The sequence below is a fragment of the Salmo trutta genome, chromosome 27 (genome assembly GCF_901001165.1).
Source record: "Salmo trutta chromosome 27, fSalTru1.1, whole genome shotgun sequence".
Taxonomy (NCBI): Eukaryota; Metazoa; Chordata; class Actinopteri; order Salmoniformes; family Salmonidae; genus Salmo; species Salmo trutta.
In genome coordinates, this window is record NC_042983.1 from 35,132,785 (window position 1) to 35,145,660 (window position 12,876).

General features: G+C 43.4%; 1 protein-coding gene across 1 annotated transcript in view; it reads left to right on the top strand.

Annotated features, from left to right (window-relative positions):
• LOC115165095 (adhesion G-protein coupled receptor V1) overlaps nucleotides 1-12,876 on the top strand; it is a 244,458-nt gene that overhangs the window by 71,734 nt on the left and 159,848 nt on the right. The window contains exons 43-50 of the mRNA XM_029718130.1: nucleotides 470-645; nucleotides 769-896; nucleotides 1,017-1,198; nucleotides 3,374-3,520; nucleotides 3,760-3,840; nucleotides 4,039-4,300; nucleotides 10,212-10,334; nucleotides 12,641-12,863. Coding sequence (XP_029573990.1) covers nucleotides 470-645; nucleotides 769-896; nucleotides 1,017-1,198; nucleotides 3,374-3,520; nucleotides 3,760-3,840; nucleotides 4,039-4,300; nucleotides 10,212-10,334; nucleotides 12,641-12,863 — 1,322 coding nt within the window. The remainder of the gene's footprint in view (nucleotides 1-469; nucleotides 646-768; nucleotides 897-1,016; nucleotides 1,199-3,373; nucleotides 3,521-3,759; nucleotides 3,841-4,038; nucleotides 4,301-10,211; nucleotides 10,335-12,640; nucleotides 12,864-12,876) is intronic.

Consider the following 12,876-nt stretch of genomic DNA (forward strand, 5'->3'; position numbering starts at 1 on the left):
GTTCTCTGACGTGTTGGTTGATGATCTCTGACGTGTTGGTTGATGATCTCTGACGTGTGGGTTGATGTTCTCTGATGTGTTGGTTGATATTCTCTGATGTGTTGGTTGATGTTCTCTGACGTGTTGGTTGATGATCTCTGATGTGTTGGTTGATGATCTCTGACGTGTTGGTTGATGATCTCTGACGTGTTGGTTGATGTTCTCTGACGTGTTGGTTGATGATCTCTGACGTGTTGGTTGATGATCTCTGACGTGTTGATGTTCTCTGATGTGTTGATGTTCTCTGATGTGTTGGTTGATGATCTCTGACGTGTTGGTTGATATTCTCTGACGTGTTGGTTGATGTTCTCTGACGTGTTGGTTGATATTCTCTGATGTGTTGGTTGATGTTCTCTGACATGTTGGTTGATGATCTCTGACGTGTTGATGATCTCTGACGTGTCGGTTGATGATCTCTGACGTGTTGTAGACTTTGGAGATCTGGGCAGTTCTGGACGCTGAGCCTGAGGTGAACGAGACATTCACGTTGACCCTGTCCAGTCCAACTGGAGGGGCTCGGCTTGGAGACACACTCTACACAGTCATCACTGTGCTGCAAAACTCCGCCCCTCTGGGCCTCTTCCACATCGCCTCCTCCCTCAACAGGTGAGCGAACACTGGATCACACTCACACACGCACATGCGCATACATGCAATCACACATACAAACATGCACGCACACACACACAAATCCTCACACACGTCACACATGTACATCTATCTCTGCAGGACTGATAGCTCTGTGGTGGGGAAGGAGGGCGGTAGGACCGTGTTCTTGACTGTGTCCCGCAGTAAAGGTCTGGAGGCAGCGGTCAGTGTGGAGTGGGATACTCAGTCGGACACAGCTGTTGCCGTAGGTAAGATGGGCTAGGAACTTCATTTCTGCACTCAGTTAATGTCATAGTGGTCATTTCATTTCCAGGTCTGTATTCATATGTTCACCATGATATACAGTGATTATACTAGTCAATTTTCAGAGGGGAGTCTTCCAGTGATGGCAGTGTATCAGATCTTCCCAGAGACCCCCACCTCAGGCTGGTGTTCCCTGGCTGGTGGAGCATCTCCTCTGGCCATGAGGCTAGACAGGCCCTCAACTGGAGGCTCCAACCAGACCCACGCCACTCTTTACAGGTGGCAGGGGGTGTTGGTGCCTATACAGGTAATCTAGTGATGTATCTAAACACTATCCTATAGCCCAATTCCATATCGACCCCTAGACCCTACACCCTAAGCAGGTGGAGATCGGAGAGGATGTGGCAGCTATAAGTAATATGGTAATTGGCTAAGCAATATGCTGCATATTTACCTCTTTTAGGCTAAGCAAAAATATCCACCTTGACCCCTGATAGGCTAAGCAAAAGCTCCATATTGACCTCTGATAGAACTTATTGCATAGCTTATCTTGGCCTCTTATAGGCTTAGTATAGGCTTAGCTATAAGCTCCATCTTAGCCTCTGCTAGGCTAAACTACATAGGTACAATAGTTGAACTATATACAGTGCTTTCAGAAAGTATTGATATCCCTTGACTTTTTTTTCTCACCCGTCTATACACAATACTCCAAGACAAAGTGAAAACATATTTCTAGAAATGTTAGCAAATTTATTGAAAATGAAATACAGAAATATATAATTTACATAAGTATTCACACCCCTGAGTCAATACATGTTAGAATACCCCTTTGCACCGATTATAGCTGTGAGTCTTTCTGGGTAAGTTAGTTAGTTAGTAAATAAATAATTAAGTCAATTTGAATATTGGTGATTCATGATGGAAACTAGCGTTCGTGCAGATAACCAAAGATTTTACGATGTTTGGAATGAGACTAATGAGGTAACAATTAATAATTAATTAATAGAAGACTAATTGATAAGATATGAAAATATCTGAAGAGTCAATTCGGAAACTGGAGACTAAACATTTTCCCGTGGTGCCCCGACTTCCTATTTAATTAAAGTTTGCGTTATTAGTTTAATCACATAATAATAATAATACCAATAGAGAATTGATTTGATAAAATAACAGTCTTCACAATTAATGATAGTCACAGACACGACACCTTGATGTGTTGGATTTGCCCCAAACATAACGCTTTGTATTGAGGACATAAAGTTAATTTGTTAGCCAATTTTTTTGCAGTATTACTTTAGTACCTTATTGCAACCATGATTCATGTTTTGGAGTATTTGTATTCTGTACAGGCTTCCTTCTTTTCAATTTGTCATTTAGATTGTGGAGTAACTACAATGTTGTTGTATTGTGGAGTAACTACAATGTTGTTGATCCTCAGTTTTTTCCTATCACAGCCATTGAACTCTAACTTTTTAAAGTCATCATTGGCCTCATGGTGAAATTCCAGAGCGGTTTGCTTCTCTCCAGCTACTGAGTTAGGAAGGATGCCAATATCATTGTAGTGACTGAGTGTATTGATGCACCATCCAAAGTGTAATTAATAACTTTACCATGCTCAAAGGGTTATTCAGTATCTGCTTTTTTTTTTTTACCAATAAGTTCCCTTCTTTGTGAGGCATAGGAAAACCTCCCTGGTCTTTGTGGTTGAATCTGTGCTTGAAATTCACTGCTCGACTGAGGGACCTTACAATTATCTGTATGTGTGTGGTACAGAGATGAGGTAGTCATTCAAAAATCATGTTGAATACTATTATTGCCATAGTCCATGCAACGTATTATGTGACTTGTTAAGCACATTTTTACTCCTGAACTTATTTAAGCTTGCATAACAAAGGTGTTGAATACCTATTGACTCAACACATTTCAGCTTTTCATTTTTAATACATTTGTAAACATTTCTAAAAACATAATTCCACTTTGACATGGTTTATTGTGTGTAAGCCAGTGACACAAAATCTCAATTGAATCCATTTTTAATTCAGGCTGTAACACAAAACTTGTTGAAAAAGTCAAGGGATGTGAATAGTTACTGAAGGCACTGTAGGGACAGTAGTTGAACTACATAGGAGGCCAGAAAGATGAAGGGGTAGTGGTCAACAAGGGAAGGAAGACATTAACGACTCAACCAGAACAGCTTTTAGAAAACTGCCTTGCTTTGTGTTGCATACACATATGCATCAGTCTATTTACTGTATATCATGATGCCTGATTGCACTATGGGGCGGCAGGTAGTCTAGTGGTTAAGAGCGTTGGGCCAGTAACCGAAAGGTTGCTGGTTTGAATCCCCAAGCCAACTAGGTGAAAATGTTTATGTCCCCTTGAGCAAGGCACTTAATCCTAATTGATCCTGTATGTCGCTCTGGATAAGACCATCTGCTAAATGGCTAAAATGTATATACATATAATTCTCTCTTGTTTTCAGTCGGTGACGATCCAGGACCCTAGGATGTGTGTGGGTTTCTCTGTGAACGGCTCATCCTATGTAGCGATCACACATGGCGCCCTCCCGGACTCCCCTGCTGTCAACCTCAGCCTGTTCAGAGTGCAACAGGACCTCAATCTAACCCTGGTGAAGCCTGTTATTTTTTGGACTTGACTGTTGTCTTTTCATTTGTGGTCCTTATGATGTGTTTTCTGCCTGCAGACATTATGTAAGATCTGCATAGTAATCAATGACTTACTATAAATCAATCACTCATTGGCCTTCAGTTCCTATGGTTAGTTATCTTTTTGATAGTCACTCCATGTCAGTGGCATTATGTTGAGTAATGTATTCATTCTATACAACATCAAACCTTTTCCCCATAGGAACAATCACTGGCTGTTGAAGCTCTTGATGTTAAACACTTCTCCATTGAAAAAAAACACTACTTGATTGCCTCAAGCCAGGTGAGTTTGGGGGTTAAAATGAACTTGCCATAACCTATGAGACATACCTGTACAGTACAGGTGCTCCAGGACATGATATCGACATGCACACCACCACATTACGATTGTCATTCAAATTAAAACGGCCAATGGATTTAGACCACACCACCTGGAGTTGATCTCGACTAGCTAGTAGCTAACTTGTCTTGTTTCTACCAGGTGTTCGTTTGGACCGGAAGTGTCTTGGCTCTCCATCAGAGCCTGGAGCTTCAGGGTGTCCTCATCGTGTCTCCGTTCTCCCATGTGACCAGCCTCTACCTGGTTGTCTGTGTGAGGAGAAAGACGGGGGACGGCTGTGTGCTGTTCCAGTGGAGTGGAGGGCACTTCCAGAACCCTAGGCCTCTGCCTGTCAGCAGCAGAGCTCAACAAGTAGAGTCTCTCAACAAAGGAGCAGACACTCTTCTTTTGGTCGTCACCGAAGGTGACCTCATGTGAACTTCTCTACAAACCACGTCCTCTGTATTTGTCTTTGCAATCTAAAATCTTCTATGTTGACGTTTTGCTATGGTGCAATTTTGTATATAAGTGGCTTATGTGGTGCAGAGATGGTGACGTGGCTTATGTGGTGCAGAGATGGTGACGTGGCTTATGTGGTGCAGAGATAAAGAAGTCTCATGTGGTGCAGAGATAAAGAAGTGTCTCATGTGGTGCAGAGATAAAGAAGTGTCTCATGTGGTGCAGAGATAAAGAAGTGTCTCATGTGGTGCAGAGGTGGTGACGTGGCTTATGTGGTGCAGAGATGGTAAGGTGCAGATATGATACTTACCAGGCATAGTTAATGTGTCCCCAATCCACTGTTGACAAAACATGGTTTGTGTGCACAGACGGGAGGGAGTAAGGCGACAAAAGTACTTATGTATATTGGAGCAGTGCCTTCCACATAAGGGAAGTAGGTAATCTCTACGATGTGAGTTTCCTGGAAGGCTCAGTGTTGTAGGCCAATGGGAAACCGCTCAGTGTAGTAGGCCAATGGGAAACCGCTCAGTGTAGTAGGCCAATGGGAAACGGCTCAGTGTAGTAGGCCAATGGGAAACGGCTCAGTGTAGTAGGCCAATGGGAAACGGCTCAGTGTAGTAGGCCAATGGGAAATGGCTCAGTGTAGTAGGCCAATGGTAAACCACTCAGTGTAGTATTTCTACAAACTTCAAAGTGTTTTCTATCCAATGGTACCAATTATATGCATATCCTGTCTTCTGGGCACGTCAGTCAGACAGGAAGTGGAGAAAAATAGACCCTAGCCTGAAGAAGTTTTAATGTGAGTCTGGAAGGAGAGTTTACACTCTAACCAGACACCTAGGTATTTGTAGTTCTCCACATATTATAAGTCAGAACCGTCCAGAGTAGTGATGCTAGTCGGGCAGGAGGGTGCGGGCAGCAATCGGTTGAAGAGCATGCACTTAGTTTTACTAGCATTTAAAGCAGTTGGAGGCCACGGAAGGAATGTTGTACGGCATTGAAGCTTGTTTGGAGGTTTGTTAGCACAGTGTCCAAAGAAGGGCCAGATGTATACAGAATGGTGTCATCTGCGTAGAGGTGGATCAGAGAATCACCAGCAGCAAGAGCGACATCATTGATATATACAGAGAAAAGAGTCGGCCCGAGAATTGATCTCTGTGGCACCCCCATAGAGACTGCCAGAGGTCCGGACAACAGGCCCTCCGATTTGACACACTGAACTCTATCTGAGAAGTAGTTGGTGAACCAGGCGAGGCAGTCATTAGAGAAGTCAAGGCTGTTGAGTCTGCCAATAAGAATGCGGTGATTGACAGAGTCGAAAGCCTTGGTCAGGTCGATGAAGACGGCTGCACAGTACTGTCTTTTATTGATGGCGGTTATGATATCATTTAGGACCTTGAGTGTGGCTGAGGTGCACCCATGACCAGCTCGGAAACCAGATTGCATAGTGGAGAAGGTACGTTGGGATTCGAAATGGTCGGTGATCTGTTTGTTCACTTGGCTTTCATCAGCATCTGAGCAGCTAACCGATCGCTGCAGCTGTACATAGCCCATCTGTAAATAGCCCACCCAATCTACCTACCTCATCCCCATATTGTTTTTATTTACTTTTCTTCTCTTTTGCACACCAGTATTTCTACTTGCACATCACCATCTGCTCATCTATCAAGATAAAGCAAAGCAGTGCGACACAAACAACAACACAGAGTTACACATGAAATAAACAAGCGTACTGTGTTAATTGTGTTAATTTGCTAAACACTGTATATAGACTTTTTTCCCCCTTTTTTCCCTATTGTGTTATTACAGTACGCTTGTTTATTTCATGTGTAACTCTGTGTTGTTGTTTGTGTCGCACTGCTTTGCTTTATCTTGGTCTGGTCGCAGTTGTAAATGAGAACTTGTTCTCAACTAGCTTACCTGGTTAAATAAAGGTGAAATAAAAAAATTAAAAAACTTGGCTTTTGAAGATTTTAGAAAGGCAGGGCAGGAAGAATATAGGTCTATAACAGTTTGGGTCTAGAGTGTCTCCCCCTTTGAAGAGGGGGATGACCGCGGCGGGGGGGGGGGGAGTTGCTGCAGAGATGTTGGCCGGGGTAGGGGTAGCCAGGTGGAAAGCATGACCAGCTGTAGAAAAATGCTTATTGGAAAAAATAGATTTATTGGTGGTGACAGTGTTTCCTATCCTCAGTGCAGTGGGCAGCTTGGAGGAGGTGCTCTGATTCTCCTTGGACTTTCCAGTGTCCCAAAACTTGTTGGAATTAGTGCTACAGGATGCAAATTTCTGTTTGAAAAAGCTAGCCTTAGCTTTCCTAACTGACTGTGTATATTGGTTCCTGACTTCCTTGAAAAGTTGCATATCGCAGGCGCTATTCGATGCTAATGCAGAATGCCACCTAATGTTTTTGTGCTGGTCAAGGGCAGTCAAGTCTGGGGTGAACCAAGGGCTATAGTTGAAGTCAGAAGTTTACATACACTTAGGTTGGAGTCATTAAAACTCGTTTTTCAACCACTCCACAAATGTCTTGTTAACAAACAAATCGTTTTGGCAAGTGGGTTAGGAAATCTACTTTGTGCATGACACAAGTAATTTTTCTAACAATTTTTCTAACAGATTATTTCACTTATAATTCACTGTATCACAATTGCAGTGGATAAGAAGTTTACATACACTAAGTTGACTGTGCCTTTAAACAGCTTGGAAAATTCCAGAGAATTATGTCATGGCTTTAGAAGCTTCTGATAGGCTAATTTACATAATTTGAGTCAATTGGAGGTGTACCTGTGGATGTATTTCAAGGCCTACCTTCAAACTCAGTGCCTCTTTGCTTGACATCATGGGAAAATCAAAAGAAACCCCCCAAGACTCAGAAAAACAATTGTAGACAACCACAAGTCTGGTTCATCCTTGGGAGCAGTTTCCAAACTCCTGAAGGTACCACGTTCATCTGTACGACCAATAGTACGCAAGTATAAACACCATGGGACCACACAGCTGTCATACCACTCATGAAGGAGGCGCGTTCTGTCTCCTAAAGATGAACGTACTTTGGTGCGAAAAGTGCAAATCAATCCCAGAACAACAGCAAAGGACCTTGTGAAGATGCTGGAGGAAACCGCTACAAGTATGTATATCCACAGTGAAACAAGTCCTATATCGACATAACCTGAAAGGCCATTCAGCAAGGAAGAAACTACTGCTCCAAAACCGCCATAAAAAGCCAGACTACAGTTTGCAACTGCACATGGGGACAAAGAGCATACTTTTTGGAGAAATGTCCTCTGGTCTGATGAAACAAAAATAAAAACGATGGCCATAATGACCATCGCTATGTTTGGTTGAAGAAAGGGGGATGCTTGCATGCCGAGGAACACCATCCCAACCGTGAAGCACGGGAGTGGCAGCATCATGTTGTGGGGGTGCTTTGCTGTAGGAGGGACTAGTGCACTTCACAAAATAGATGGCATCATGAGGCAGGGAAATTATGTAGATATATTGAAGCAACATCTCAAGACATCAGTCAGGATGTTAAAATCTTGGTCGCAAATGGGTCTTCCAAATGGACAATGACCTCATGCATACTTCCAAAGTTGTGGCAAAATGGCTTAAGGACAACAAAGTCAAGGTATTGGAGTGGCCATCACAAAGCCCTGACCTCAATCCTATAGAAAATTTGTGGGCAGAACTGAAAAAGCATGTGTGAGCAAGGAGGCCTACAAACCTGACTCAGTTACACCAGCTCTGTCAGGAGGAATGGGCCAACATTCACCCAACTTATTGTGGGAAGCTTGTGGAAGGCTACCTGAAACGTTTGACCCAAGTTGAACAATTTAAAGGCAATGCTACCAAATACTTATTGAGTGTTTGAAAACTTCTGACCCACTGGGAATGTGATGAAAGAAATAAAAGCTGAAATAAATCATTCTGTCTACTATTATTCTGACATTTCACATTCTTAAAATAAAGTGGTGATCCTAACTGACCTAAAACAGGGAATTTTTACTCGGATTAAATGTCAGGAATTGTGAAAAACTGAGTTTAAATCTATTTGGCTAAGGTGTATGTAAACTTCCAACTGTATACCTGTTCTTAGTTCTACATGTTTTGAATGGGGCATGCTTTTTAAGATCGTGAAGAAAGCACTTTTAAAAAGCAACCAGGCATCCTCTACTGACGGGATGAGGTCAATATCCTTCCAGGATACCCGGGCGAGGTCGATTAGAAAGGCCTGCTCGCTGAAGTGTTTTAGGGAGTGTTTGACAGGGATGAGGGGTAGTCGTTTGACCGACAACCCGTTACACATGCAGGCAATGAGGCAGTGATCGCTGAGATCCTGGTTGAAGACAGCAGAGGTGTATTTAGAGGGCAAGTTGATCAGGATGATATCTAAGAGGGTGCCCATGGTTATGGATTTAGGGTTGTACCTGGTAGGTTTCTTGATCATTTGTGTGAGAATGAGGGCATCTAGCTTAGATTGTAGGACGGCCGGGGTGTTAAGCATGTCCCAGTTTAGGTCACCTAACAGTACAAACTCTGAAGATAGATGGGGGCAATCAATTCACATATGGTGTCCAGGGCACAGCTGGGAGCTGAAGGGGGTCTATAACAAGCGTCAACGGTGAGAGACTTGTTTCTGGAAAGGTAGATTTTTAAAAGTTAAAGCTCGAATTGTTTGGGCACAGACCTGGATAGTAAGACAGAACTCTGCAGGCTATCTCTGCAGTAGATTGCAACTCCGCCCCCTTTGGCAGTTCTATCTTGTCAGAAAATGTTATAGTTAGGGATGGAGATTTCCGGATTTTTGGTGGCCTTCCTAAGCCAGGATTCAGACACGGCTAGGACATCCGGGTTGGTGGAGTGTGCTAAAGCAGTGAATAAAACAAACTTAGGGAGGAGGCTTCTAATGTTAACATGCATGAAACCAAGGCTTTTACGGTTACAGAAGTCAACAAATGAGAGCGCCTGGGGAATGGGAGGGGAGCTAGGCACTGCAGGGCCTGGATTAACCTCCACATCACCAGAGGAACAGAGGAGGAGTAGGGTAAGGGTACGGCTAATGGCTATAAGAACTGGTCGTCTAGTGCGTTTGGAACGTAGAGTAAAAGGAGCAGATTTCTGGGCGAGGAAGAATAGATTCAAGGCATAATGTACAGACAAGGGTATGGTAGGATGTGAGTACAGTGGAGGTAAACCTAGGCATTGAGTGACGATGAGAGAGGTTTTGTCTCTAGAGCCACCATTTAAGCCAGATGAAGTGTGTGGGCGTGGAACAAAAGGTCTAGCGAAGAGATATTGAGCAGGGCTGGAGGCTTTACAGTGAAATAAGACAATAATCACTCACCAAAACAGCAATAGAAAAGGCATATTGACATTAGGGAGAGGCATGTGTAGCCGAGTGATCATAGGGTCCAGTGAGTAGCTAGGCGAGCTGAAGACACGGCGATTCAGACAGCTAGCTGGCCAGGGCTAGCAGGCTTGCAGATGTGCCTCCGGGGGACGTCGCAACGGAAGAGCCTGTTGAAACGGAAGAGCCTGTCAGTGTTGTAGGCCAATGGGAAACCGCTCAGTGTAGTAGGCCAATGGGAAACCGCTCAGTGTTGTAGGCCAATGGGAAACCGCTCAGTGTAGTAGGCCAATGGGAAACCGCTCAGTGTAGTAGGCCAATGGGAAACCGCTCAGTGTAGTAGGCCAATGGGAAACCGCTCAGTGTTGTAGGCCAATGGAAAACCACAGGCAGGCTCAGAGGATGTAATTTATAGTAGCTGGGTGTGTCATACCTAACAGAACCGCCTGTGAATGAAAGAATAGAGGGCTAACATAAAGCTATGTGTGTGTGTGTCCGTCCACCCGTCCGTGTGTGTGTTCCTATCCCCAGGTTCCTCTTCCTCCTGTGAGGTGTTTGTATGGGGTTCCCAGCAGCTGTTCCCCCAGCACAGCCAGTCTATCCCCCACCCTGGCCTGGCCTCTGCCCAGCCCTTCACTCTACCCTCAGGGATCAGTGAGTACACACACACACACACACACACACACACACACACACACACACACACACACACACACACACACACACACAATGGTGTTTGTTCTTCACTAGTTGCCTGTTTCTTGTGGCAACAGGTCACAAATCTTGCTGCTGTGATGGTATTTCACCCAATAGATATGGGAGTTTGTCAAAATTGGGTTTGTTTTTAAATTCTTTGTGGGTCTGTGTAATCTGAGGGAAACATGTGTCTCTAATATGGTCATACATTTGGCAAGAGGTTGGAAGTGCAGCTCAGTTTCCACCTCATTTTGTGGGCAGTGTGCACATAGCCTGTATTCTCTTGAGAGCCAGGTCTGCGTTCGGCAGCCTTTCTCAATAGCAAGGCTACAGTGGTTCGTCCTTTGAATTTCTATGGCATGCTATTCTATTTTATTCTATTCTTAATTCTATGGCATGTTATTTAAGTGTGAACCACTGGTACCATTAAGGCTAGTTAGTGCTAGTTTGACCACCAGAGGGCATCTTTGAAAAACATTTGATAGCCTTCAATAATGGCTGTACTCGAGGGGTTCAATTCCCCGACGGGGAGGAAGTAGTAGGCTGTCCTGTTGTTCTTAACTGACTTGCCTAGTTAAATAAAGGTTACACTAAAAACATAACATTTCTGCACTCTATTTTTTTAATTCTAGTCTAACCAATACCCAAACAGAGATGATTTACCTGTTCCCATGCTTGTCTCAGAGCTCCGCGAAATGGTGCTAAAATAGTTGTAGGCTATTGCTTCAAATCCTATTGCTTCTAACTTCAATATGCTCTTTAAATAAATAAGACCTACACCACATTTAACAGGACATTACTCAACACTAGTGAGACTCATGTCGCCTACGGTAGGCCTACAGAATATTGAAAAATATGATGTGACTCTCCGCCAATAATTACATATAGAGGATTGGAGGATATTTCTGTAATTCAGTGATATTTATTCCCATAGTAATTCGTTATGGATCCATAACTAAATAAACATCAGCATTTTTTTTTGAAAGAGTATTTTTATCATGATTCTATTAATTAAAGTATAAAGATGCCATTGTTAGTTACATTGTTTTAGTTTGAACGTGCAGACTGGCACTAAGAATGGAACAGCGGGAAAGTTTCCCTAGTCAGTACCATTATTAGTGCAATGCCCCTTAAATATTTTAGAGATGATTTGGATTTCAAATGACGTAAAATGAGCGAGGAAAAAGGCCATTCTTGAACATGGGGTGAGACATTGTTACTAATTTGTTAATAAAGCCAGTTTGTGATTTAGAATTATTTATTTCTGTTTTTAGAGGGAGAGAAACCAAAAACCTACAGTCATCTCATGGGTCTCCCAGTCAAGACCGGCACGGGTATTGAACCAGCATCTGTAGCAACACAGCTTGCACTGCTATGCAGTGTCTTAGACCTTTGCACCACTCAGCCACTGTACAATGTGGTCAGTCAGGAGTGGGCTACTGTACTACAGTAAGAGCCAAATAATCCTAACAAAATAAAATTATAAAAACCTTAGTGTAACAACAGTAAGTAATACTGAAGTCGTGAACAATTATCAGTTTCTATTTAGGTTTATGTCACCCATTCATTGTCAGTTAGAGACACAGTAGGACCCAAAAGCATAATCAGTGCTCTAACTCCCCATTGCGCTGGTCTGGACCAATGAAGTGGTGATGCAGGGTACCGTACTAAACCACGAATGACCTCTAAGTCCCGCGGCGTAAACTCGCAACTTTTAAAGGAGGAACCACTGCTCACTGAGTCTGTACAAGATTTCCTTAAGTTTGGGTCAGTCACAGTGGTCAGGTATTCTGACAGTATGTACTCTCTGTTTAGGGCCAAATAACATTCTAGTTTACTCTGTTTTTTTGTTGATTCTTTCCAATGTGTCAAGTAATTATCTATTTGTTTTCTCATGATTTGGTTGGGTCTAATTGTGTTGCTGTCCTGGGACTCTGTTTGTATTTATGCACAGAGCCACAGGACCAGCTTGTTTAGGGGGCTCTTCTCCAGTTCCATCTCTCTGTAGGTGATGGCTTTATTATGGAAGGTTTGGGAATTGCTTTCTTTTAGGTGGTGTTAGAATTGAACGGCTCTTTTCTGGATTTTTTTTCTGGATTTTGATAATCTCTCTCTCTGTGTCTCTCTCTCTGTGTCTCTCTCTCTCTCTGTATCTCTGAATCTTTCTCTCTCTCTCTCGTTCTCTGTATCTTTCTCTCTCTGTATCTCTCTCTCTGTATCTCTGTATCTCTCTCTCTCTCTGTGTCTCTCTGTGTGTCTCGTAGCCCATCTCCTGCTGGCTGGGAGCAACGGCTCAGCGCTGTACACCTGGAGGTCTGACATCACGCTGTTTTCCCTGGTGCTCACATCTCCTCCAGCCTCCAACTTCCTCTCTCTCCCTCTCCCCTACATCAACACCACTAAGAACCTCCTAGCAGCCACCGAGCCCTCAGGCACCACTATGTATGAGCTCACCTCTGTCTCCAACCGTTCCGACTTCATACCCAGGTACAGATGTGCC